At 48.5% G+C, this 27,638-nt stretch overlaps 1 protein-coding gene across 1 annotated transcript; it reads left to right on the forward strand.

Annotated features, from left to right (window-relative positions):
* Positions 1-4,243: 4,243 nt before the first annotated feature.
* PSMC4 (proteasome 26S subunit, ATPase 4) lies at positions 4,244-27,638 on the forward strand. The gene is made up of 11 exons (XM_068243268.1): positions 4,244-4,342; positions 12,880-12,978; positions 13,740-13,926; positions 17,127-17,273; positions 18,353-18,462; positions 18,546-18,639; positions 20,488-20,655; positions 23,011-23,087; positions 23,170-23,338; positions 25,211-25,266; positions 27,270-27,638. Exons 1-11 carry the CDS (start codon positions 4,301-4,303, stop codon positions 27,381-27,383), a joined length of 1,263 nt encoding a protein of 420 aa, XP_068099369.1. The 5' UTR covers positions 4,244-4,300; the 3' UTR covers positions 27,384-27,638.

The following is a 27,638-nucleotide window of genomic DNA, read 5'->3' on the forward strand; positions in this document are numbered from 1 at the left end:
ACTGGCCTCAAACCATCAGAAATACCGGTGGCTACCATGGGAGAATAGGGAGGGCGGAGATGGAGCTAACCAACCGACTACACGGGGCTGGAGGAAACCCCAGGGAAGTATAAATGATGCAGTGGGTAGTGTTTAGGGGTACACTTTAAAGGAAATCTGTAATGGACAAAAAATACATCCTCTGGGAGGTACTTACCTCGAGAGGGGGAAGACTCTGGATCCTAATGAGGCCTCCCCCTCCTCTTCTGCTCCTGGATTCAGTGCAGAAATCCCCCAAACTTCACGCGTGGCAATATTTACCTTCAGGAATCCAGCGCAAGCGCAGTAGAAGCTTTCTGATCAATCTCTGCAAGAAATAGCGAACCCCTCACATCCTGGCCACTGCTACTTCAGTCGCCTGCGGTCGGGGCGAAGATTCTGGGTCATCCCCACCAGGACCACGTGGCACAGGAACTCTTTTTTTCCCCTCAGCAGTCAATCTCCTGAACTCCACCCACGTCTCACCTCCACCCCATCCTTCTTAGACTCACAGATGCGCTTGGAACTTATGCTGGGAATACACGTTTCGTTTTAGCCTTCGATTCGTTCAGTAAACGAATCGAGTGTTGAAAACGTATGTGAAAATAGTTATAATCTCATTATAGTTTCGATTAATAGACCCCAAAAACGAACGACTAGTGATCGAACATGTTTGATATTATCTCTCTTTATCCATCTAATCGAGCCATTGGTAGGCTTGATGGTTGTTCAGATCGATTATATATTCGTTTATGTTAGTCCGTCCCTGTAAAAAGGGATTTTTGTTTCGTTTCTTTGCAGCCTTCGATCATTGGAAAAACGAAACCATCAGAATCGGAAAAAAAAACGAAACCGTGGGTGGTGATATTAACCGTACGTTCGATTATTTCGGGAACGAAAATGACAAAAGGCACAATCGAAACGAAGGCAAAAACGAAACGTGTATTCCCAGCATTAGGGGCCGAGCCCTCATAGCCTGCCTCCACTATCTGTTGTATCTTGTCAAATGCTTATCATGTATGTCTCTAGTGCACTATTATTCATGTCCTTGTAGATGTTGAGCTCTGTAATGTGCCAAACCCAATTCCAGGCGTGATCCTGTCATGCTTGGCGAAATAAATAATTCTGATTCTATAGAGTCCGCTCTGGGATTCCTGCACTGGAGCCCTGAAGGTAAATATGGCCGTGGGCTGCTGCGCTTGCGCAGTGCTTGTCTGGGGGAATTTTCGGGGAGCCAGCGCTCAGAGAGAGCAGGAATGTAATTTACACTTCTTTTCCCTACCTGCCCCGACTCAGCAACTGGAAGCCTCTTTGACATTCCCAATCCGAGAGACTCTATTAGGAAAACTGTGGAATTTCTGCAAAAAAAAGGTTTCCAAGCAAGACGACAATGTTTGCATGAATCCTGGCAACGTGTAGAGCTTCACTTCCCTCAAGACTGCTGACTACCCAGCAGATGTGGAATTTCAGGCCTCTCTCCCACAAGCAGCTGAAGGCCCCCGGGCCCCCATGGAGTTACATCTGAGCACTGCGGTTGCCTTGCTCAGGCGCAGCCTGACTTTTTTGTTGCAGACGGGTACCATGGTGTCTGAAGTGTGGCAGGTCTAATCAGGAAAAAAGGGTGCAGGAGCCCTACACAATTAGCGGCAGAAAAGGGAAATTTGGGCTTTGGTGGCTCCAAATTTTACACTTTTTGCCACAACATTTCCGCATCCGCATCACCGCAATTTCCACAATCCCCGCGATTTCCACAAACCACGAGATTCTGTTGGGCACCTGCAGAAATAGAACCTTTCAACTTACAAAATTAGCTTCTTGGCTGCAGTATCGCGGCTTTACCTTGGGAGGGGATTAAGGGTTAGTGGCGGGGGGGGGGGGGGGGGTAGGTACCACGAAGGAGAGGTCTTAGAGTTAGGCACCATGGGGAGGGGGGGGGGAAGGGGGATCTTAGGGTTAGGCACCAACGGGGGTTAGGGTTAAGTACCACCAGGGGGCGTCTTAAGGTTAGGCACCAACCAGGGGAGAGTTGTGTGTGAGAGTAGGGTTCAGATTAGCTATAGTAAAATATTAGTGAACATTACCTATATTTTACTATGAAATCCAGCTGTAGAATATTGCTAGTTGTATCGATGTTCTATTAGCGCCAATCCCCAGAAATGGCGGTGTGGCCAGACCTGTCGGCGAAGTGAAAGTAGCTGACGGCAGGGGACAGGAGGATCTGATTGAGACTGTGAGGGCACAGGACAGCTGCAGGGGGCTGGTAGAAGCACCAGGTGATTAAAACTTTTTTTTCATAGGCTTAAGTGTTTCTTTAAGCCCCCTTGAGGCTGCTCATTTTCTCACCGTGTCCCCCAGGTGGCTCCTGTCTCCTGCAGTACGTCCCGGTAGTCTGGGTCAGTCAGGCTGCATTGTGCATGCAGACAGGGGTGCGACAGGAAGCCCCAGGTAAGTATGGCACCTTAGGCCTCAGGACTCTGGCAACCGTACGATTGCATGAACTGGCCGCGGCGTGCCAGTTCATAGCCCGCAGCCCCGCTCCAGCCTGCATAGTCTTCTGGCAGGCAGAGCAGGGCTATGGGAAGATGGCGTCCGAAGCCCTGTACTGGAGACTATTTTGTGTCTCCAGTCCAGGCTTCGGGCGCCATCTTCCCATAGCCCTACTATTCCATTCAGTACAGGAGATATGCAGGAGGATCGTCCGGGGAGCTGCGCGCCAGAGGCTGGCCGGGAGAGGAGACTTCTGACAGGTGAGTAAATTCCTTTTTTTGCAGGTGAAATGTGGCCCACATTGCGTTATTTTCTGCTGAACTGTTGCCCACATTGGGCTCTATTCTCAAAGACTTCCCGCATGCGGTAAAGTGCATGCGGGAAGTTACCGACCAAAACACCGCCACATTGAAATTCTCAAAATGTTCCGCATGTTTTTTCCGCATGCGGAAAAAGTGTGGTAAAAGTGCGGGATTCATGCGGAAAAATTTCCGCAAAAGTAGGTATTTTCCGCAATAAAAGATCAATTCTCAAAAATGTTCAGGCGCATCATTTCGTCGTTAATTACCGATTTTTTATCACCTACAAGTAGTAGGTGATATATTCCGCATCCCATTGACTTTAATGAAGTCTGGAGGCTTAAAGAGAACCCGAGGTGGCATTGTATTACGTTAGTGGGGCACAGAGGCTGGTTGGTCACACTAACACCAGCCTCTTGCCCCATCGTGTGTCTGAAAGACCCCCCTGCTCGCCGCTATACCCCCGCAGTGCTGGCGACACGCAGCGTGTCGCCAGCACAATGTGTACTCTAGCGCTGTCTGTCAGCGCCGCTCCGCCGCCTCCTCCGCATCGCCGCTACCCGCCCTTGTCCCTTCCCTCCCGCTGATTGGAGGGAAGGGACGAGGGCGGGTAGCGGCGATGCGGAGGAGGCGGCGGAGCGGCGCTGACAGACAGCGCTAGAGTAAACATTGTGCTGGCGACGCGCTGCGTGTCGCCAGCACTGCGGGGAGTATAGCGGCGATCAGGGGGGTCTTTCAGACACACGATGGGGCAACAGAGGCTGGTGTTAGTGTGACCAACCAGCCTCTGTGCCCCACTAACGTAATACAATGCCACCTCGGGTTCTCTTTAAGGGCTGTGCTTGCTGGACTTTAACTTTTTTTTTTTTAAAACACTTTTTCATGCGACCTTTTTACCGCATGATTCCCGCATGAATAATGGCTGTTTCCGCATCTTTTTTTCCGCATGCGGCAAACATGCGGAAAATGTTAGAGAATGCTGAAAAAATGCGGAGTTTACCGCTGGCGGAAATATAGCGGTAAAATTTTGCGGAAAACTTTGGTCTTTGAGAATAGAGCCCATTGCGTTATTTCCTGCTGAAATGTTGCCCACATTGCGTTATTTTTTGCTATTCCTCCCCAGGTTGGACCCAGAAAGATCTGGTCACTGTACTTTATCACCTCCATGTTAGAAACCAGCAATATATGTCAGTGCAGAAGATCGCAGGGAAGTAATAATAATAATAATACAGGTAATAATAATAATACGGGTAATAATAATAATACTTCTTGCAGAGGCTCAGAGAGATTCAGCCTCAGGGGAGGGAACTCTCTCTCTGTGATATGGGGGCAGCTGGGTGGGTCAAGCCTGCCTGGTGACACAGCAGCCTAGATACAGCTGCAGGACAAGTGGCTCCTCCTCCACAGCCAGAGCGGTCCCGCCTTTTCCGGTGACCTCAGAGCCTGCGCCGGAAGTAGCTGTGTGAGTGAGCGGCAGTGACACAGGGAAACTGATAATGGAGGAGATCGGGATTACCGTAGAGAAGGGCAGCGGCCAGGTACGTGCTGTGCCCCGGCTTGTGTGCGAGGGAGGCAGGGAGAGCTGCTCACTGGTCCTGTACAGCGAGAGGCCGCCTGCCTGCGCCTCATACATCCCTGTACCGCCATTATATGTATATATCACTGCCTCCAGCCTCATACTTCCCTGTACTGAGATCATTCCATGTACATGCCTACATACAGCCCTGCCTGGAGGTACAGCTCTGTGTTATACGCTCTATGGCACCTGGGTCATGAGACACAGAATATCTCCTCATTATTCCTGTACAGCGAGAGGCTGCCTCCCTGCTATGCCTGCATCCTCATACTTCCCTGTACTGCCATAATTATATCTATATACCTACATACAGCCCTACCTCCATCCACAGCTTTATAATATACACTATATGGCACCTCAGTCATGAGACACAGAATATCTCCTCATTATTCCTGTACAGCGAGAGGCTGCCTCCCTGCTATGCCTGCATCCTCATACTTCCCTGTACTGCCATAATTATATCTATATACCTACATACAGCCCTACCTCCATCCACAGCTTTATAATATACACTATATGGCACCTCAGTCATGAGACACAGAATATCTCCTCATTATTCCTGTACAGCGAGAGGCTGCCTCCCTGCTATGCCTGCATCCTCATACTTCCCTGTACTGCCATAATTATATGTATATACCTACATACAGCCCTACCTCCATCCACAGCTTTATAATATACATTATATGGCACCTCAGTCATGAGACACAGAATATCTCCTCATTATTTGTGTACAGTGAGAGGCCGCCTCCCTGCCTCTAACCTCACACACCTCTGCACTGCCATCATTATATGTATCACTGCCTGCACCTCATACCATAACACATCCCTGCACTGCCATCATTATATGTATATGCCTACACACAGCCCTACCTCCCGACGCAGATCTATGTTTTATGACACCTCAGTAATGAGACCTGTGGTCTGTTTACTGAATATTTCCTATTTTTCTGTCCAGAAGCACCAGGAAGCTATGAGACCTAGAAAAGACCAAAAATCCCTCTTACTACAAAAAAAAAAACTATGCTAAATATAATTTTGCCAACTTAAAGTGTACCCGAGACAATACAAGTGAAAAGATTTATAATGGTCTGCGGTTTCCTTCATCCCCCTGTGGTCCGTCGGCTCCCTCATAATCTTCCTGGTCCCCTCATTGGCGCTGTCAGGTGCATAAATTCTGTGAGTCATTGCACTGTGCATGCCTAGTCCCGCAGCCTGGACCGCACATTCCAACTTAATTGCAAGATTTGCAACGGAGGGGACAGGAGAGAAACAATCAAGTAGGACTACAAGGACCTGGTGTAACCTTTTGTGAACAGGGCTGCTCCTTAAAGTGGTATTGTCACCATAAAAAAATCAAATTTCAACAGCAACTGGTCTGAGTGTATTAAGTGATAAAGATGCTAAGCCTGCATTAAAAAAATTAAAAATGTTTTCTGCTGTTATGATTTGGAGTTATCACATACTTAAGGAGCACTGTCCCTTTAGTAGTCGGTGCCAAAGAATTGCATGCTGGGGGTTCTTTTTATCTATAATATATTTCTCCTCTTCCCGTTATTTCCCTGCCATCTGCTTATCTGAAACCTAATCCCCTACTCACTTGTGTTTACAAGCAAGGCTAAGGTGACTCAGCGATTGGAGGAGACAAGAAAAAAAGTAAAGGGCAGAAATGACATCACGCGTTAGCCTTAACTGTGGGCAAAAGACATGGCCCCCACCAGGAACAGAATTCTCGTCATTTACTAGATAACGTTTACTGAAATCAAAACGTGGACAGTACAATACATGTGTTATGTAAGTAGATCAGCAGCAGGGGCGCTGTGCACAACTTATGGCCGGGAGACTCAGGAGAGTGTGGCCGCTCAAGCAGAGCTGTTTCTGCTGTATCCACGGCTTTCTCCCTCCCTGAAAAGGATGACAGGCAACAGCTATATGGAGAGAACAGGCAGCTCCAGCCGAGAGAGTGTGGGATGCTCTCCCCCCTCCTTCCTTCAGGAAACTTCAAAGGCTGCCCCGTGAAGTAACTTTTTTTTTTTCAGCTGTGTGATTGCACGGAGTTGGGGGTGGGGAGATGAGTGTACAGTGTGTGTCAGAGCATGTGTCTGTGTGTCAGAGCGTGTGCCTGTCTGTGTGTCAGAGCGTGTGTCTGTGTGTCAGAGCGTGTGCCTGTCTGTGTGTCAGAGCGTGTGTCTGTGTGTCAGAGCGTGCGTCTGTCTGTGTGTCAGAGTGTGTGTCAGAGCGTGTGTCTGTGTGTCAGAGCGTGTGCCTGTCTGTCAGAGCGTGTGCCTGTCTGTCAGAGCGTGTGCCTGTCTGTCAGAGCGTGTGCCTGTCTGTCAGAGCGTGTGCCTGTGTGTCAGAGCGTGTGCCTGTGTGTCAGAGCGTGTGCCTGTGTGTCAGAGCGTGTGTCTGTGTGTCAGAGCGTGTGCCTGTGTGTCAGAGCGTGTGCCTGTGTGTCAGAGCGTGTGCCTGTGTGTCAGAGCGTGTGCCTGTGTGTCAGAGCGTGTGTCTGTGTGTCAGAGCGTGTGCCTGTCTGTCAGAGCGTGTGCCTGTCTGTCAGAGCGTGTGCCTGTCTGTCAGAGCGTGTGCCTGTCTGTCAGAGCGTGTGCCTGTCTGTCAGAGCGTGTGCCTGTCTGTCAGAGCGTGTGCCTGTCTGTCAGAGCGTGTGCCTGTGTGTCAGAGCGTGTGCCTGTCTGTCAGCGTGTCTGTCTGTGTGTCAGAGCGTGTCTGTCTGTCAGCGTGTCTGTCTGTGTGTCAGAGCGTGTGTCTGTCTGTCAACGTGTCTGTCTGTGTGTCAGAGCATGTGTCTGTGTGTCAGAGCGTGTGCCTGTCTGTGTGTCAGAGCGTGTGCCTGTCTGTGTGTCAGAGCGTGTGCCTGTCTGTGTGTCAGAGCATGTGTCTGTGTGTCAGAGCATGTGTCTGTGTGTCAGAGCATGTGTCTGTGTGTCAGAGCATGTGTCTGTGTGTCAGAGCGTGCGCCTGTGTGTCAGAGCGTGCGTCTGTCTGTGTGTCAGAGCGTGCGTCTGTCTGTGTGTCAGAGCGTGCGTCTGTCTGTGTGTCAGAGCGTGCGTCTGTCTGTCAACGTGTCTGTCTGTGTGTCAGAGCATGTGTCTGTGTGTCAGAGCGTGTGCCTGTCTGTGTGTCAGAGCGTGTGCCTGTCTGTGTGTCAGAGCGTGTGCCTGTCTGTGTGTCAGAGCATGTGTCTGTGTGTCAGAGCATGTGTCTGTGTGTCAGAGCATGTGTCTGTGTGTCAGAGCATGTGTCTGTGTGTCAGAGCGTGTGCCTGTGTGTCAGAGCGTGTGCCTGTGTGTCAGAGCGTGTGCCTGTGTGTCAGAGCGTGTGTCTGTGTGTCAGAGCGTGTGCCTGTCTGTCAGAGCGTGTGCCTGTCTGTCAGAGCGTGTGCCTGTCTGTCAGAGCGTGTGCCTGTCTGTCAGAGCGTGTGCCTGTCTGTCAGAGCGTGTGCCTGTCTGTCAGAGCGTGTGCCTGTCTGTCAGAGCGTGTGCCTGTGTGTCAGAGCGTGTGCCTGTCTGTCAGCGTGTCTGTCTGTGTGTCAGAGCGTGTGTCTGTCTGTCAACGTGTCTGTCTGTGTGTCAGAGCATGTGTCTGTGTGTCAGAGCGTGTGCCTGTCTGTGTGTCAGAGCGTGTGCCTGTCTGTGTGTCAGAGCGTGTGCCTGTCTGTGTGTCAGAGCATGTGTCTGTGTGTCAGAGCATGTGTCTGTGTGTCAGAGCATGTGTCTGTGTGTCAGAGCATGTGTCTGTGTGTCAGAGCGTGCGCCTGTGTGTCAGAGCGTGCGTCTGTCTGTGTGTCAGAGCGTGCGTCTGTCTGTGTGTCAGAGCGTGCGTCTGTCTGTGTGTCAGAGTGTGTGTCAGAGCGTGTGTCTGTGTGTCAGAGCGTGTGTCTGTGTGTCAGAGCGTGTGCCTGTCTGTCAGAGCGTGTGCCTGTCTGTCAGAGCGTGTGCCTGTCTGTCAGAGCGTGTGCCTGTCTGTCAGAGCGTGTGCCTGTCTGTCAGAGCGTGTGCCTGTGTGTCAGAGCGTGTGCCTGTGTGTCAGAGCGTGTGTCTGTGTGTCAGAGCGTGTGTCTGTGTGTCAGAGCGTGTGTCTGTGTGTCAGAGCGTGTGTCTGTGTGTCAGAGCGTGTGTCTGTGTGTCAGAGCGTGTGTCTGTGTGTCAGAGCGTGTGTCTGTGTGTCAGAGCGTGTGTCTGTGTGTCAGAGCGTGTGCCTGTCTGTCAGAGCGTGTGCCTGTCTGTCAGAGCGTGTGCCTGTCTGTCAGAGCGTGTGCCTGTCTGTCAGAGCGTGTTCCTGTGTGTCAGAGCGTGTGCCTGTCTGTCAGCGTGTCTGTCTGTGTGTCAGAGCGTGTCTGTCTGTCAGCGTGTCTGTCTGTGTGTCAGAGCGTGTGTCTGTCTGTCAACGTGTCTGTCTGTGTGTCAGAGCATGTGTCTGTGTGTCAGAGCGTGTGCCTGTCTGTGTGTCAGAGCGTGTGCCTGTCTGTGTGTCAGAGCGTGTCTGTCTGTCAGCGTGTCTGTCTGTGTGTCAGAGCGTGTGTCTGTCTGTCAACGTGTCTGTCTGTGTGTCAGAGCATGTGTCTGTGTGTCAGAGCGTGTGCCTGTCTGTGTGTCAGAGCGTGTGCCTGTCTGTGTGTCAGAGCATGTGTCTGTGTGTCAGAGCATGTGTCTGTGTGTCAGAGCATGTGTCTGTGTGTCAGAGCATGTGTCTGTGTGTCAGAGCATGTGTCTGTGTGTCAGAGCGTGCGTCTGTGTGTCAGAGCGTGCGCCTGTGTGTCAGAGCGTGCGTCTGTCTGTGTGTCAGAGCGTGCGTCTGTCTGTGTGTCAGAGCGTGCGTCTGTCTGTGTGTCAGAGCGTGCGTCTGTCTGTGTGTCAGAGCGTGCGTCTGTCTGTGTGTCAGAGCGTCCGTCTGTCTGTGTGTCAGAGCGTGCGTCTGTCTGTGTGTCAGAGCGTGCGTCTGTCTGTGTGTCAGAGCGTGCGTCTGTCTGTGTGTCAGAGCGTGCGTCTGTCTGTGTGTCAGAGCGTGCGTCTGTCTGTGTGTCAGAGCGTGCGTCTGTCTGTGTGTCAGAGCGTGCGTCTGTCTGTGTGTCAGAGCGTGCGTCTGTCTGTGTGTCAGAGCGTGCGTCTGTCTGTGTGTCAGAGCGTGCGTCTGTCTGTGTGTCAGAGCGTGCGTCTGTCTGTGTGTCAGAGCGTGCGTCTGTCTGTGTGTCAGAGCGTGCGTCTGTCTGTGTGTCAGAGCGTGCGTCTGTCTGTGTGTCAGAGCGTGCGTCTGTCTGTGTGTCAGAGCGTGCGTCTGTCTGTGTGTCAGAGCGTGCGTCTGTCTGTGTGTCAGAGCGTGCGTCTGTCTGTGTGTCAGAGCGTGCGTCTGTCTGTGTGTCAGAGCGTGCGTCTGTCTGTGTGTCAGAGCGTGCGTCTGTCTGTGTGTCAGAGCGTGCGTCTGTCTGTGTGTCAGAGCGTGCGTCTGTCTGTGTGTCAGAGCGTGCGTCTGTCTGTGTGTCAGAGCGTGCGTCTGTCTGTGTGTCAGAGCGTGCGTCTGTCTGTGTGTCAGAGCGTGCGTCTGTCTGTGTGTCAGAGCGTGCGTCTGTCTGTGTGTCAGAGCGTGTGTCTGAGCGTGTCTGTCTGTGTGTCTGAGCGTGTGTTAGGGCTGCACGGTTTTGCAGTTTAAAACCGAAACCGCTGCCCGGCTCAAGCACTCCGCAATACGCCCCACATTGTTAACTGCCCCCAGCCCAGTGTCCTCACAGAAGGCCCCACCTGCATATATGTGCAATTTGGTGCTAAAGCTTGCTTTGAAAAAACGTGAAAAAATCGAAATCGCAATTTGAGTGAAAAATCGCAATTTCAATTTTTCCCTAAAATTGTGCAGCCCTACTATCAACTGATAATTGCGATCAGTGGGGAAAAGAGCAACCAAAATGAAAACTGGCGATCTGAAAAACAGATCAACAGAATGATTGATACATCGGTCATTCAATTGACACCCCCCACAATAATTGATTGGATGGTCTATCCTTCAGGTAATTGTATCATTAAAGGGAACCTTAACTGAGAGGGATATGGATGTTTCCTTTTAAACAATACCAGTTGCCTGGCGGCCCTGCTGATCTCTATGGTTGCAGTAATGACTGAATCACACACCTGAAACAAGCATGCAGCTAATCCAGTCTGACTTCAGTCAGGGCACCTGATCTGCATGCTTGTTGAGGGGCTGTGGCTAAATGTATTAGAGACACAGGATCAGCAGGAGAGTCAGGCAACTGGTATTATTTTAAAAGGAAGAATCCATATCCTTCTCAGTTTAGGTTCCCTTTATTGAGTAACTTAAGGCCTCTCCCTTTTCCATGAGAGGCTGCACCCCTGCACCAGCCTTAGTAGCGTTCAGTAAGGACTGAAACGTGCTGGGAACCATGTTAACCTGTATTTCCAAGAATTCTCATCTGTGTGTACCATTGGCTCAGAGCATATGGAGAGGTCAGAAGACATCATTATCCCTAGACTTCCTGCACTGAATCATGTATGACACACAAGGAGAGGGCATGCCTTTGGGATTGCTGGACACACATTGGCTATCATTCATAAAGGTGCAGTTGGTAATGGGAATCAGTGCGGGAAAACACCGCTGCCGGTATTTTAGACTTCTGGGTGGGCATTCATAAAAATGTATCCAGTTGCGGTAGCAGTGCGGAGATTCCCCGAACTAGGCTGGCGGAGGGCAGGCGGAGACACGGAAGCTGCCGAGTTGATACATTTCTCCGTGTTCCGCTCTGCTGCAGCTGCCTGGGAGGTCTGTGTGTCTCCATTAACTTACATTGGTATCGCCACATCAGAGGGAACGGTACTTCCCGACCTCTCACCGCTTGCGGTGATCTTCATGAATTAACATTTTGCTACATTTGTTCCGATAATCACCGCACAAGGCGGTGATTTATCACTCTGCTCGGTAGTGTCAGCTTTTCATGTGGAAAGCCTTTATGAATGCCGAACTTGCAGAGTGTTCGGTAAAGTCAGCTGTTTTAAGCATTTCCGCATGCGGAAATGCTTTATGAATGATAGCCATTGCTGGGAGTGCCCTCTTTATTTTAACTCTAAATACTCACACTTGTCCTGCCAGGTGGTTATTCCCACTTATTGCATTGTCAAAAATACAACACAGCATGTATATTAATGCAACACAGTTCGTTTTAAAACCTGCAATGTGCCTAGCTTATCAGGTGAGGATTGTTTGTGTATTTTTAAAAGTCAAAAAGAAAAAGTCAAACTTAAAGGGAACCGGAGGTGTGAGACCTATGGAGGCTGCCATATTTATTTCCTTTAAAACTATACCGGTTGCCTGGCAGCCCTGCTGATCTTTCTGGTCAGTAGGGTCTAAATCACACACCTGAAACAAGCATGCAGCTAAACTTGTCAGATTTCTTATAGACATCTGATCTGCTGCATGCTGGTTCATTATTTTATGGCTAAAAGTATTAGAGACAGAGGAACAGCAGCCAATTAATCTGCATGATTTAAAAGGAATTAAACATTTCTGCCTCCATATCCCTCTCGCGTTTTGTTCCCTTTAAACCTTAGCTGAGTTTGTTTACAGCATTGCTTGGCAATGTGACATGCTTCAGATTTGTACATTGAACTGCGGTGTGTGTAGCCACTTTCAGCATATGCAGAGAAGTACTGTGGAAAATAAACTGAAAGGATAGAAAACTGCCAGTTAAAGAGACACTGAAGCGAGAATAAATCTCGCTTCAGTGCTTATATTCAGCAGGGGCATGTGTGTCCCTGCTAAAACACAGCTATCCCGCAGCTAAACGGGGGTCCCTTCACCCCCAAACCCACCCCTGCAAAATCAACGACCAATTTGGTCGTATATTTTGCTGCTGTTGAGGCAGGGCTAACGGCTGCAGCCCTGCCTCACAGCGCGTCTATCAGCGGCGCATCGCCGCCTCTCCCCCGCCCCTCCCAGCGAAGGAAGACTGAGAGGGGCGGGGGAGAGGCGGAGATACGCGCTGACAGACGGCGCTGAGGCAGGGCTGCGGCGGTTAGCCCTGCCTCTATGCGGAAGAGGATATGCGCTGCACGGAGGGGGATTTGGGGGTGAAGGGACCCCCGTTAAGCCGCGGGATAGCGGCGGTTTAGCAGGGGCACACGTGCCCCTGCTATCTATGAGGTCTGAAGCGAGATTCATTCTCGCTTCAGACTCTCTTTAAATCATATTCAGGCCCCCTGCACACTGCAAATCCGATTTGCGATTCCAATTTTCCCTGGATGCAATCAAAAGAAAAATGCAGAAAAACGCAGCATGCAGTACCGATTAGAAATCACATGTGAAAATCGATTAAAAATCAGAATCCCATGTAGTGTGCGAGAAGCCTCAGTCCGTTAAGTGATCCTTTTGAGATGATCAGATTGTCCAAAGGTCCATATTCCTCTGTAGACACATTTATGTCTTCAGCATTCTCATCCATGGTTTCTGAACTCTAAGCCTTGCTGTGTTTCTCTCTCTCCCCAGGATGATGTCCCCTCTCTGTCCTCGTCACGGCCGGTCACTGCTCTCTCCTTTCTTGGTCCAGAGCCAGAAGACCTGGAGGACCTGTATAGCCGTTATAAGGTGAGCTCTTAAATAACGGTTAGTACATAACCCACATGGTTCCATCAACTGCTCAAACAACATAAGCAGAGCAGGATCATCCACAAGGCAACCTAGGCAAGTGCCTGGGGTTTCAGGGGGTGCAACTGCCAGTTTTTCTGACCCTTCCGCCTTATTAGAACTGTAAAAACCATAAGGAAGAGCCAAAGCTGCTACCTTGTCTAGTGCCCCATTTTATTTTAATCCATCCCTGAACATAAGTGCTTCCTGCATCCCACCTTGTTATACATCACAGCTATTTGTTTTGAAAATACAAGTGATCGATGCTGTCAGTTTATTGCCCTTGTATGGATGTATGAGACGGCAGCAGAGCCTCATTGTTTACAAACAGCTGCGGCACAGAATCCTGTTGGTACTTCTTGTCTGCAGGCTGACCCGAACACAGTGAATCCAGCGCAGGAGACTTGGGCGCACAGGAGTAACGTCGGCGCCGCCAGAAGACAGATCTGACGTTACTTTTAAAACACAATAATTCGGCTTCCAGTAATTGCTGGAAGCCAAATTATTTAATTCCCCACCATCCATGGCGGCCTGGAGGGGGAATAGTATTTAACACAGCCGGAACTTATGCAACAGCAGGATCAGCCATATACCGGCTGTATCCTGCTCCCAAGTCTTCCGCGCCGATTCATCTCATACGCGCCTGACCCCCTCGCCTTGTTAACACCGCTCTGGCTGTTATAGCACACCGAGACCTTTTTGGATTTTTATTTATTTTCTAGAAGCTACAACAGGAGCTGGAGTTCCTGGAGGTGCAGGAAGAATACATTAAGGACGAGCAGAAGAACCTGAAGAAGGAGTTTCTGCACGCCCAGGAGGAGGTGAAGCGTATCCAGAGTATCCCACTGGTGATTGGCCAGTTCCTGGAGGCAGTGGATCAGAATACCGCCATTGTTGGATCTACAACAGGTATAAAGACTTCCTATCCTTACAACTATCCATATTTCTATCCATGTAAAGCCACCTCCCATTATGTGTCACTTTCCCCCACCTCATTGTTGAATGCTGTAATGTCTCCCCTAGCTGACATACAGCGCTGCATAATCATAATACATTATGCTTTATAAATAAGGTTTAAGAAATATCATCACTGCGTATTTGTGCAGTTACAGGGAGAACTCTGGGACGTGTAGTACATGCACCTATATTTATACTTTGCTTGTAACTTGCTTTGAAACATTGCTGAAATCATATATTTTTTTATTTATTTTTTTACTGTCATTGTCCCCAGTGAAGAATTTTTTCTCCCTTTCTGTCTCAAGGGCCTTCAAGAAGCTCTGTGTTGTTGATATGAGAAGTAGTGGTACTGGGGACAAGAAACTGGAGTTGCAATGAAAACTAGTCAGATTTTTGCTCTGTCTCACTATACAAAAATGAAAAATAAAATATTTCTAGTTGCTCTATCTGTCACCCTTAAAGCAAACCTGTGACATTAACCACTTCTGCCTGTCTGGTCGGATAGGAATCGCTAAAGACAAACTGGACGAGTATTCTCGTCCATTGTTTAAGCAGCAGTGCACACGCGTAACTGCCGCTCCGAGCAGTGGTATCTCCGCGTTAGGGAAGGGAAGCAAGGCTTCCCCGAACCAATCGCAGTGCTTGTAATGAATGGACATAACCCCGATCAGGGGCCATGTCCATTCATAATAAAGAGTGTGAATGAACGTTAGAGACCATGTAACAAAAAAAAGTCCCCTGGGAGGTACTCGCCTCGGTACGGGGAAGCCTCAGGGTCCTAATGAGGCTTCCCCCTCCGTTGTAGCTGCAGGCAGTCCAGCGCTGGCTCCCCCGAAGTGTCTCGGAATCCTCCATCGATAAGAGCTGATTTATTTACCTTTCCTGGCTCCAGCGGGGGTGCTGTTGCGGCGATAGGCGAAAATAGCTGATCTCCGTTGGGTCCGCTCTACTGCACAGGGGCAGGAGACTTGCGCCTGCGCAATAGAGCGGCCCGACACCGATCGGTTATTTCCGTCTATCTCCGAGGCGGAGAGCCGATACTGCGCCTGCTCTGGAGCCCGGGAGGTAAATATTTACATCCCCGCCGTTCTGGGAGGATTTTCTCCGCCGACGTGGGACCGAGGAGGGCAAGGGAAGCCTCAATAGGATCCAGAGGCTTCCCCCACCAGAGGTGAGTACCCCCCAGGAAAGGTTTTTCTTGTTACAGGTTTGCTTAAAAAAAAAAAAAAAAGTGTTTTTAGCGCTAGTGGCGAAAAGATAAATTACATATCACAGATTTTTAATTAAAAAAAATATATATATAATGAATCCCTTCCAAAGACCCCACCCCAGTTACCAAGCAGACAGATGGAGAAAAAAAATCCATAAATAGTTGCCTTAGGAATTCAGCTTTTTTTAAATATGTATGTCATGAAGGTATATTACTGTTAGTACATAGGGGTTTACAATTGATGGGACACAAAAAAAAAAAAAAAACAGAAAAAATACACCTTTATTTCTAAATAATATATTTATGCCATACATTGCACTAGGAACATCATTTAACCACCCTGGCGTTCTATTAAGATCGCCAGGGCGGCTGCGGGAGGGTTTTTTTTCAATAAAAAAAAACTATTTCATGCAGCCAACTGAAAGTTGGCTGCATGAAAGCCCACTAGAGGGCGCTCCGGATGCGTTCTTCTGATCGCCTCCGGCGGCCAGAAGTAACACGGAAGGCCGCAATGAGCAGCCTTCCGTGTTTCGCTTACCTCGTCGCCATGGCGACGAGCGGAGTGACGTCATGGACGTCAGCCGCCTCCGATCCAGCCCTTAGCGCTGGCCGGAACTTTTTGTTCCGGCTACGCTGGGCTCAGGCGGCTGGGGGGACCCTCTTTCGCCGCTGCACGCGGCGGATTGCCGCGCTGCGGCGGCGATCAGGCAGCACACGCGGCTGGCAAAGTGCCGGCTGCGTGTGCTGCTTTTTATTTGACGAAAATCGGCCCAGCAGGGCCTGAGGGGCAGCCTCCGGCGGTGATGGACGAGCTGAGCTCGTCCAGACCGCTCAGCTGGTTAAATGTTGTGATAGCTGGGACAAATGGGCAAATAAAATGTGTGGGTTTTGTGTATAGGGTTTTTTATTTTTTGTTTGTATTTATTTATTTATTTATTTGCCTATTAAATGCAAAAAGCTTAATTTGTAGTGGGAAAAAAAAGGATATAGATCCTTTACGTGTGATGAGTAGCGATAAAGGTATTGGTGAATGAATGGGAGGAGCATTGACAGGGGAAGATTGCTTCTGACCGGAAGGTGAAAACACGTGACATAAACCTATTACCTAATTCTTGATGTCTTCTGGGCTTTATCTGTGCCATATTCGCCACTCCAGTTGCTTTCTTATGCTCAAAACTGCTTTATAAAACTTTGAGCAGCAGGCAGGAAGTGGGAGTGGTTTTGGCTGCAATGGGCGTGTACAGAGTGTCCACATTGCCTCCCCTGTTTCACTATCGAGAATCTGCAGGACAGCCAGGTAATCTGCATTGTTTAAAAGGAAATAAATATAGCAGCCTCCATATCAGTGATGAGCAACGTATTAAATCCGGATGAGATCGAAATGAAACTCCGAATCATCCGGATAATTAATGCAGTTGAGTTGGTGGGTGATCGGGGGGGTTAAACTTACCCAGCAGCCATCTTCTTTCATCCGTCCCACGGCGCCTCCAACGCTGCGTTCCAAGCCGCGTCACGTGACTACAAACACTTCCTCCTTCAACCCGGAAGGAGGAAGTGTTTGTAGTCACGTGACCGTCACATAACCACCACCTCCTCCCCTTGCCAACCCGCTTAGTTGCATTAATTATCTGGATGAAATCCGAATGAAACTCATTCAGATTTCATCCCAATTTAATCCGTTGCTCATCACTGCTCCATATTCCTCTCAATTCAGGTGTCGCAGCTTGGGTGATAGTCTATGTTGTATGAGTAGGTAAGCTAAGCCCTGCACCAAAGTGTAGCTCCATATCAGAATTTTGCCAGTCCCAATGCAAACATATGTTCTCCTCCTTGGCATATTCATGGTGTGGTCACTGGTGCGGATGATGTTAGGAAACGGTGGAGATGATGTTAGTGACACACAGTTCCGGTTCTCTTTATACTCTCTTTATTTCCTCTCCAGGGTCTAATTATTATGTGAGGATATTGAGCACCATCGACCGGGAGCTGCTGAAGCCCAACGCCTCTGTGGCCCTCCACAAGCACAGCAATGCCCTGGTGGACGTGCTCCCCCCAGAGGCCGACAGCAGCATCATGATGCTCACATCAGGTAACCATCACTGAGTCTAATCCAGTGTCCTGTATATACTCACTGATATGCCAAGCTCAAGGCTTTCCTGCTAAAGAGTGTTAATGATTAATGGTGTTTAAAGAGGAACTGTAACCCAGGATTGATCTTCATCCCAATCAGTAGCTGATACCCCCTTTCCCAGGAGAAATCTATTCCTTTTCACAAACGGATCATCAGGGGGCGCTGTATGGCTGATATTGTGGTGAAACCCCTCCCAGAGTGTGATGTCATGACCGTGGTCCTGACAGTTTGCTGTCTGTGGGAAAATGACACTGCATTGTGGGTAATAGCTGTTTCCAACTGTCAAGCAAGCAGTATCTTACTCTGTGCATAGAATTTTCAGTAACGAACATTCCATACAGATCACCTGGCAGGACTAAAGATGTAACCACCAGAGATAAATGTCATAATGTAAATCAGGGAGAGGAAAGATTTTACAATGGGAATAAACGGACTAAATCTATAAATGGATACTGTAAAAAAAATAAGCAATTTTATTCATTATTTTCACTACAGTTGCTCATTAAGTTCCTGTTTTGGCAGGTGTCGCTCGTTTAACCCTTAGACTGCAGTTCATTTAAAAAAAACAAAAAAAAACAATCTGCATACCAGAGCCACCTATGTTTGAATTGTGTTTATTAAATGTCTTGCCCAAATCTACATGTACCAAAGTCCATATTAGTCAGCAGCGATGTCATTGAGGTACAAATACATTTAGAGAAACCGTCACCAAGAATTGAACTTCAGTTTATAGGGAATCAGAGTATTAAAACAAAGTATTTGGCTTGAGGAATGCCCTATAAAAGATAGGAAAGGAACACAATTATGCAATGAGTAAAAGTTCACCTCGGATCCACTTTAAGCATTTATTTAAATTCATTATGATGCTGGATTTTATGTTTGCAAAGAATGTCCAGCGTTGCAGGTCTCTGCAGACACGTAGCCTCTTTGTGTTATCTCTGTGTACACGGAGCCTGCAGCCGCTAGATACAGCGATTATGTTGGGTGCTGCCAGAGACCTGCGGATGGTGACCCCGCGCTCTTTCTTGTATCTGCAGATCAGAAGCCGGACGTGCTGTACTCAGACATCGGAGGCATGGATATCCAGAAGCAGGAAGTGAGGGAAGCGGTGGAGCTGCCCCTGACGCACTTTGAACTCTACAAACAAGTGAGGATTGTCTGTGTGCTGAGAGGCGGGACCTGTTACTGTGTTACGATTGGTTATGGCATTTAATCCCGTCTCCTCCACAGATCGGTATTGATCCCCCTCGCGGTGTTCTCATGTATGGACCCCCCGGCTGCGGGAAGACTATGCTGGCCAAAGCTGTGGCTCATCACACTACAGGTGAGGGAAAGCCTATGCTGCGCCCCCCAGCACTTCGCCCTGCACAGCAGTAATAGCGCTTAGTTTGTTTTTGTTTGTTTAGTATTCTTTTATAGTTTTATTGTGTTTAGCACAAACAAAAGGGTTTGTGTTTTTTTTTTTTTTTTTTTTTTTTTAGAAACAGTTGACCTATTTGTACTTTAGACAATGAAGTTGACTGAAAGATTAAAATGTTTTGGTCTAGTGAGTGAGCACCCCTGCTGGACATCTGGACTCTGATAACACAGCAGTAACTGGTATAAAGCTGTGATAGGGCTGCATAATCTCACACTGAACATTGCCACATAAAGTCATATTGGAAAATAACCTGTGTAAAGGTCGCCATACACTGGTCGATTTGCCATCAGATCGACCAACAGATAGATCCCTCTCTGATCGCATCTGATCAGAGAGGGATCGTATAGCTGCCTTTACTGCAAACCGATTGTGAATCAATATCAGCGTGAAATCGATTCACCATCTGTGAAGCTGCCGCCACACCCCCTGCATACATTACCTGCTCCGCCGGCGTGTGTCCCGCTGTCACCGCTGCTCCTTCTCCGCTGGGTTCCCAGCAGGCTTCACTTCTTCCTGACCGGGTATGTTTAAACAGTAGAGGGCTCTCTACTGTTTAAACTTCCTGTCGGGACAGGAAGAAGTGGAGCCTGCCGGAACCCAGCGGAAAAGGAGCAGCGGTGACACGGGCCGGTGGAGCAGGTAATGTATTGCCGCTAGCATCGGTCGTCCGACATTTGAACGCCGCTATCGACGCACTCCCGACCCGCCGGCAATCGAGCGAAATCTTCCACACGGACAAATCGCAGGGAACGATCGATGTTTGGATGGAAATCGATCGTTCGGTCAGCGTTTGCGTGGCAATTTCACAGCAGATTCGATCACAGTGATCGAATCTGCTGTATATCGGCGGGAAAAATCGTTAGGTGTATGGGCCCCTTAACAGCATTTACTGTGCAAATGCCGGCCAGCAGGTAACTAGCACAGAAGAGTATACACCCTTTTCAGGTCTACTTAACTAAAACATGTCGGCAACGGCGTGTGTGTGTGTAGGTACGTACGTAGATGGTATACACCTTTTTTCAGGTCTGCTTAACTAAAACGTGTGTGTGTGTGTGTGTGTGTGTATATACAATGCAAACAAAGGGTGACACAGTGAGGTAGCAAACAGTTATACAACATAGCACTAGGTTATCAATGGAAAAAAAAAAACATATATAACTAGATAACTACTTGTTCTACTTAGTACATAACATATGTATTGTACTGTACACATTTTGATTTCAGTGAATTTTATATAGTAAATAAAGAGCAAACCATTTCAGGCATTTTCCATCATTACTGCCTCTGGCTAAAGCCAATCCTGATGTAATTTCCTCTCTTCCTTCCCCCCCCCCCCCCCTCCTAGCAACTGCGCCATCATGTCTAGCTTGCTTTGTAAACACGTGAGCACAGCTAAGATCACATTTCAGCAGCTTTTGCAGAGGGATGTGGGAGGGAAGATAACAAGCTTCCCTCTCCCCAGCAAATGATGAGGAATAAAGCCAAGCTAACTGAGATAAGATTTATTGAAGCAGAAACATTTATTATTAGATTGGAATGCTTGCAATGCAATGAAGGGTTGGGTTGCAGGCTGCATAATAAACACAGAGCAGTGGGTAAATGGAATTTGATTTTATGGCTGACAGTCGCGCTTTAATGTGTACGTATTTATTCCTGAATGATGCTGAGTTTCCATGAGCCGTGTATAGGAGTTGCTCAGGCTCAGCGTGGCCTCATTGTGGATCACCCATTTGTCCTCTTCTCTGGTCGCAGCTGCTTTCATTCGAGTGGTGGGTTCGGAGTTTGTGCAGAAGTACCTGGGGGAGGGACCTCGTATGGTGAGAGACGTGTTCCGGCTCGCCAAAGAGAACGCCCCCGCCATCATCTTCATCGATGAAATAGACGCCATCGCCACAAAGAGGTTCGACGCCCAGACAGGAGGTGAGTCCAGAGGAGGAGAGGTGTCATCACATCGCTGCTGCTGTTAAAATGGATCTGAACTCTTGCACAGGACAGAAGGAAAGCCTAGAGAAATGCACCCTTCTTATTATTTATTGTATATAAAAAGCGCCAACATATTACGCAGCGCTGCACAATAGATAAATGGGTTAACATACAAGGTAGGACATACAGGGAACTGCCAGAGGCACCCTGTGTGTATTGAGAGAGTTTAGCCTGTCTAATTCACCCTCATCTGTGACTAATCACTCCCATCTGTAAATGAGCGCGGCCGCACTGTGCAGGACGCTTGTGTAGTAGCACAGAGCTGCTCAGCCTCGGCTGCTCAGCGGCCCTGAGCTCCTGCGCAGGCGTGAGCGTCCAGCACAGTGCGGCTGTGCGCGTTCATGGACGGGAGCGTGGCTGCGCACACTATTCCACAAGCGGCCCCGAGCTCCTGCGCAGGCGTGAGCGTCCAGCACAGTGCGGCTTCATGGACGGGAGCGTGGCTGCGCACACTATTCCACAAGCGGCCCCGAGCTCCTGCGCAGGCGTGAGCGTCCAGCACGGTGCGGCTTCATGGATGGGAGCGTGGCTGCGCACACTATTCCAAAAGCCCCTGACAAAGAGGTGCCGGGGGGGGGGGGGGTGTCTCAGCGCTGCGTGGATCAGCTGAGGCGAGAGGGGCGGAGGAGCCGGTGAAATAGCCTTAGGCTTCCTTCTCATTTAGTACTCATTTAGACCCACGCTCGGAAATACAATTGCCTAGTGATTGCGATCTTGCATCCAATCCAGGGAATGAGAATTCCAACTCAATCGCCGGGAAAATGCTACATACAGTGCAACTGTGATCATCAGAAATCGCAATTGCTGCAGTGTGAGTGGTCCCATAGGATTACTTGTGCTGCATCGCTCGCCCAAGTGAGAACTGGGGCCTTAGGGAACTTCTTTTCCCTTTAGGTTTCTTTTTACTGGCCGAGATGGTTTCTGCATTTTTAAGGGTGTTGTATTCTAAAAAGGCCTGCAGCTGTGCACCTATCCATTCAGGCTTTAACTTACTTGGGTATGGTCAATAATCCCAATTGGATGTAATATTGTACAAATTGTGTATGTAACCTTAAAAATGGAATGCTGCCAAGGTAAAATTTTATTTTAGCCAGAGTTGGAAACATAAGGAGAAACGAAGGGAGTAGGCATGTCTGGGGATACTACAGTCCTGCAGAGCGCGACTGCGGCCGTGAGTGTTCTGCACATGACGTAACGTTTACGGCATACACAGCGCCCACGGACGTGAGCTGTAGGATGCGCGCAGGCGCTGTGAATCCCACTCTAGTGACCCAGAAAAGGCTACTGGAGGGGCTTGGGTAAGAAAGGAGGAGGGCAGAGGAGAACTGGGTGAGCGGTAGACAGCAGGACAACTCCCCAGGCATGCCTGCTTTCCCCCCGCCCCCCACATTTCTCCTTATTTCCAACTGCCAAGCAAGCAGTATCTCCCTCTGTGCATAGAACTCTTAGTAACAAACATTCCGTACAGATCACCTGGCAGGACTAAAGATGTCACACCAGGGATACATTTCAGAATGTAAATCAGGGAGAGGAAAGATTTTACAGTGGGCAGACATTTATGAGTGATCATTGTAAAAAAAAAAAAAGCAAGGGTACTCATGTTATTTTCACTGCAGTTCCTCTTTAAAGGAGTTCTGTGGAAGGGGGGGGGGGGGGGGCAGGGCGGGTGCTGAGGATAAAAACAGACACTTACCTGGGGCTTCTATCAGCCCCCTGTAGCAGTAATGTCCCACGCTGTCCTCCTCCAATCCGCCATTCTCCGCCGCTGGCCCCGGTCTAGTGCAGCATGCCATCCAACTGCGGCCGTGGCGCGCACACCTGCTCGCTCCCGCGCACGTCATCGGAAGCTTACTGCGCAGGCGCAGTACAAGAAAATTTCGTACTGCATCTGCGCAGTAAGCTTCTGATGACGCAAGCGTGCACTATTTGTCTTGTTATACGAATAATTTCCTGGTGTTGGGGAATGGCGGATCGGAGGAGGACAGCGTGGGACATTATAGCTACAGGGGGCTGATAGAAGCCCCAGGTAAGTGTCTTTTTTTATCCTCAGTCCCCCCCCCCCCACACACACGCACAACCCCTTTAAGGGGCTAAAAGAAATTGATGAAGCCCTTTTCCTATTTTCACCCCACAAAGCCAACTTTTCTCCAATATTTGGAGCATTTCACATTTCCTCCCACACTCTGCCATCCTTGCAGACATTGTTGGTCTTTGATCCAGCGGAGATGCGTTCCACTTGAAGCAGGTCTGGAGATGTAGCGTTGATTTTCATGTCCGGTTTTGTACTTGCAGCTGACAGAGAGGTACAGAGAATCCTCTTGGAGCTCCTCAACCAGATGGACGGCTTTGACCAGAACGTCAATGTGAAGGTGAGCAAGCTCTGATTGTCCTGCAAGAGATTGGTGGTGATACATAGACACGTATTGGTGACACCAGCTGTCCTTCCCACAGGTCATCATGGCCACAAACAGGGCGGACACCCTGGATCCAGCCCTCCTGAGACCCGGCCGACTGGACCGCAAGATTGAATTCCCTCTGCCCGACCGGAGACAGAAACGCCTCATCTTCTCCACCATCACCAGCAAGATGAACCTGTCTGAAGAGGTGGACCTGGAGGACTGTATCCTTTTCTATGGGGCCATGTTTATAGTGTGGAGAACGTTCAAAGAATCTCCAACCAATGATTGGACCTTGACCACTTGATGCAAATAGGCCATTATATAAAGGTCCATTTTGCTGAAATACTCGTGCACTCACTCAAGTGCTCGTATGCTGCTGAAGCACGCCCCTGTTTCAACCCCTCAATGGAGTCGCTGGAAGTACTTAAAGGGGCACTATGGCGAAAAATTGTAAAATTTTAAACATGTGCAAACATATACAAATAAGAAGTATGTTTTTTTTCCAGAGTAAAATGAGCCATAAATTACTTTTTTCCTATGTTGCTGTCACTTACAGTAGGTAGTAGAAATCTTACAGGAGTGACTGGTCCATCTCTTCATAGGGGATTCACAGGGATTTATTTATTTTCAAAAGCACTTAGTGAATGGCAGTTGCTCTGTCCAACTGCCCAAAAAACTGTATAGTGAGCAGGGAAGCTGGCCAGCATCATTGTTTAAATCCTTTTTAGGGAATATCTTTATAAAGAATAAAAGCCTTGCTGAGAATCCCCTATGAAGAGATGGACTACTCCAAAACCTGTCACTTCTGTGAGATTTCTACTACCTACTGTAAGTGACAGCAACATAGGAGAAAAGTAATTTATGGCTCATTTTACTCTGGAAAAAATGTACTTCTTATTTGTCTGTGTGTGCATATTTTAAATTGTAAAATTTTTCGCCATAGTGCCCCTTTAAGATCAAAAACCATAACCATAGACACTAGTAGTCATTGCGTGTAGCATTACCATATTTGGAATGGGTAGAAATAAATCAAAATCAGGTTGTGAAAACGGGGTCACCCAAATGTAACTGGGGACACGAGCAGCTGGAGTATGGTTTATAGACACTGGAACATCTAATCTCTTCCCATTTCCATATAACAATCACAATAAGTCAGTAGGGCGCGGGGATCAGCTGGCGTCTGATAGACTATCACTATCGGTAATCGGGCACCCAAGCGTTGTTGGGCGCCAACGTTAGTAGTCAGCTACCAGCTACTACATAGCAATTTTTGGTTGTAGCTGATCTTATAAGTATCCACTGATCCTAATTCTATTTGCTGAGAGATCCAGTATGCTGTCTGTCTTTCCTCCTTCCCTTCCACAGCAGCAGTGTGTGTTGCTTGCCTATCGGCTAGTGAGACGTGTGCAGCACATCTGTACAACACTCAGCCCCCGACCAGTCACCCGCAGAATCAGGACTGGCGATGTGTATCGCTAGGACAGTACATAAGTTTAAAGGAGACCTGAGCTGTGACCACAGGGGTATATTTATGCTTACTTGGGGCTTACTCCAGCCCCATGAGGTATGTGGGCTCCTCTCCAGATGCTCCTTATCTTATAATCCTCCCCGGTAATCCGGCTGCCCGCACTCTTGTGCGCATGTGCAGCTCGGCCGCACGTGCCCCCCCCCCCCCCCCCCCCCCCCCCCCCATCGCGCTCCCGAGGGTGGGATCATTCTGCGCAGTTGCAGAACACTCCCAGCTGTGGGAGTGCACCAGGGCAGGCGCTGAACACCACAACTGGCCCCGACTTTAGAAGATAACGGAGCGGGCCCGCGGGCCTCATGGGGCTGGAGGAAGCCCCAGGTAAGTATACATTAGGCACAGTGTGCCGTCTCGGGTACACTTTAACTCATCAGGCCACTTCAGGGCATTTAATACAGTGTGATGACTCTGTCCTTCGGAGAGGAATACACACAGTTTCGGGAACTTTGCTACAAACGTAAAGTAAATGGTTTGGCTGGAATGTTGGTTTTTGGTTTACCCTCCCCACCCCCTCTTCCTTTCTGTCAGAGATTACAATTGGTAGTTGGGCTCCTTGACCTCCATACAGATGTGGCCCGTCCTGATAAAATCTCCGGAGCAGATATCAACTCCATCTGCCAAGAGGTAAGTCCTTATCCTTCACTGCACTGGTCATTCGTATTGTAAAGGAGGCCTCCGTTCAGCTTTGTAATAGTCAGATTACCCTTTTGGCACTGAGAGTTCAGTGATGCCAGTCACCAATACTCGCCCTTCACATGCAGTCAGTGTCACATCTGGCGGACACATCATGCCGAGGTTTCCCGTTGTGTCTTCAGCATTCCCTCCGGCAACTTGCTAATTTTTCCTAATGCAACCAAGCAAAACGAAGGTTGCGGTCAAACCTGCTGCAACACTGATAAGGTACCCTGGATAGTGCCCCCTCCCTTAAAGCTAAACCTGAAGATTGTTAAAGAGGAGCTGTCAGACATACTATCTCAGGAAAAACCCCACATATATAAGTAGATAAATACTTGCTCTACTTACAGAACACATGTATTGCACTGTCCTCATTTTGATTTTCGTGATTTTTCTACAGTAAAAAGAGAAAATCCTTAGCATTTCCCATTTTTATTGTGGCTATTTTGAAGCCAATCGTGATGTAATTTCCTCCCTTACTCTCCTCTGCCTGATTGTGTATGCATTGCTCGCCCTCCACTATAGAAAGTGCATTGTCTCAGCAATATTGGCCAATCAGAGAGGAGCAGAGGTGTGGGAGGGGAAAACAGGAGGGAAAGAGGCTTCAGCCAATCAGGCTGCATTAGTTAAGTCTGAGGGGAAAGTGGAGAAGCAAAACAGGACAACCCAGCATGCCCTGCAACTTCCTTTTTTTTTGTACCAAATAAAGAGGTAAACTGGGTAATGATCTATTATCAACAAGAAAAGTAAGGCCGTGTTCACATTACAAACGCGGACGGGAACGCACGCGGAACGCAACGCATACGAACGCACGCCATCCGCGTTTGTATGCGTTGCGTGGCTGATCCCATCACTGAAAAGTGAATGGGACAGTCACGCGTTTTGGCAAAAAAATGCGTGCAGCATGCGTTCTCGGGCCGCACAGGTCCGGAACGCATGCAGTGTGAACATCAGACAGTGCACTCTATGCACTGTCTGATGTCGTGCGTGTCGGCCACCTGCACGCGTTACCAAAACGCGGCTGGAAACACGTGCAGTGTGAACGGGGCCTTATAGTGATTTTATCTTTTGGATTGCCTGGTTAACATCCTTATTTGTTTACCAGATAAAAATAAAGAATTGATTTTATGCCCGACAGTTAAACTTTAAAGTGAACCAGAGATGAAGCACCCTCGTGTATTTTACCATATGTATCAGTGGAAACATTAGAGAAAACACCTACCCTTCTCTCTGTTTCATCCTTCACTGTTCAGCCTGCTTCTTATCAGCCCTGATAAAATCCCCAACTGAGCATTCAGTCTGGCTTTGCTCAGGAATCATTATAGCTGAGTCATTATAGCAGAGCCACAAGGGGGCAGGCTTGGGCTTGAAAATACATCAGAGAAGACAGACTCAGCTATAATGATTCCTGAGCAAAGCCAGACTGAATGCTCAGTCGGGTATTTTATCAGGGCTTATAAGAAGCAAGCTGAGCAGTGAAGGATGAAACAGAGAGCAGGGTAGGTGTTTTCTCTATTATTCCCACTGATATATATGGTAAAATATATGGGGGTGCTTAGTCTCTGGTTCACTTTAAAAAGTCGCCCAAAAAATACGGTATATAACTGAGAATAAAAATAAGATTTTTCTTTGCTACTAATTCTTTATCTGTACCACACATACAGTTCATTATATCATGTTTATTTTTGGTTCAGGTTTGCTTTCTTAGGGAGGTCATGAACACAGCATATAACGCTAAGCACACGTTTTTCCTACCTGCTTATTCAGTAGCTCTGGGTGGAGTCATTAACGTTGGGCTGTTGGCCTATATCAGCCTGACCACACGAGGCACTGTCCTGTCTCTGCAGGCATGCGCTCAGTCTGCAGTGCATTGACCCTCTTAGACCCCGCCCCAGTATATGTCAGCTGAGCACGTCACACATCCCATCATGCATTTCTCTTTGTCTCTGCAGGGCGGCATGCTAGCTGTGCGGGAAAATCGCTACATAGTTCTGGCCAAGGACTTTGAGAAGGCGTACAAGACCGTGATCAAGAAAGACGAACAGGAACATGAGTTCTACAAGTAACCGTTCTCCCCCGCCCAGAGCATCTCTGCACCCCTCTCCCGGAATCCCGCCTCTGCTGTGTTTTCTTTTCTTAGTGTTTATTCCGTCATGAGTAATTGAAAGCTTTGGTCAGCTGATCTGAGTTTGAGGCTTTATAAGTCAATGAACTTTATTAGCATCTTTCAAAACAAAACAATGTGTCAAAACGAAACCATGTGTTCGATAAAAAAAAACATTTGCAATAAAAATGTGAAAATCACGTAAAAAAATATACAA

The sequence above is a fragment of the Hyperolius riggenbachi genome, chromosome 6 (genome assembly GCF_040937935.1).
Source record: "Hyperolius riggenbachi isolate aHypRig1 chromosome 6, aHypRig1.pri, whole genome shotgun sequence".
In the NCBI taxonomy this organism is placed as follows: Eukaryota; Metazoa; Chordata; class Amphibia; order Anura; family Hyperoliidae; genus Hyperolius; species Hyperolius riggenbachi.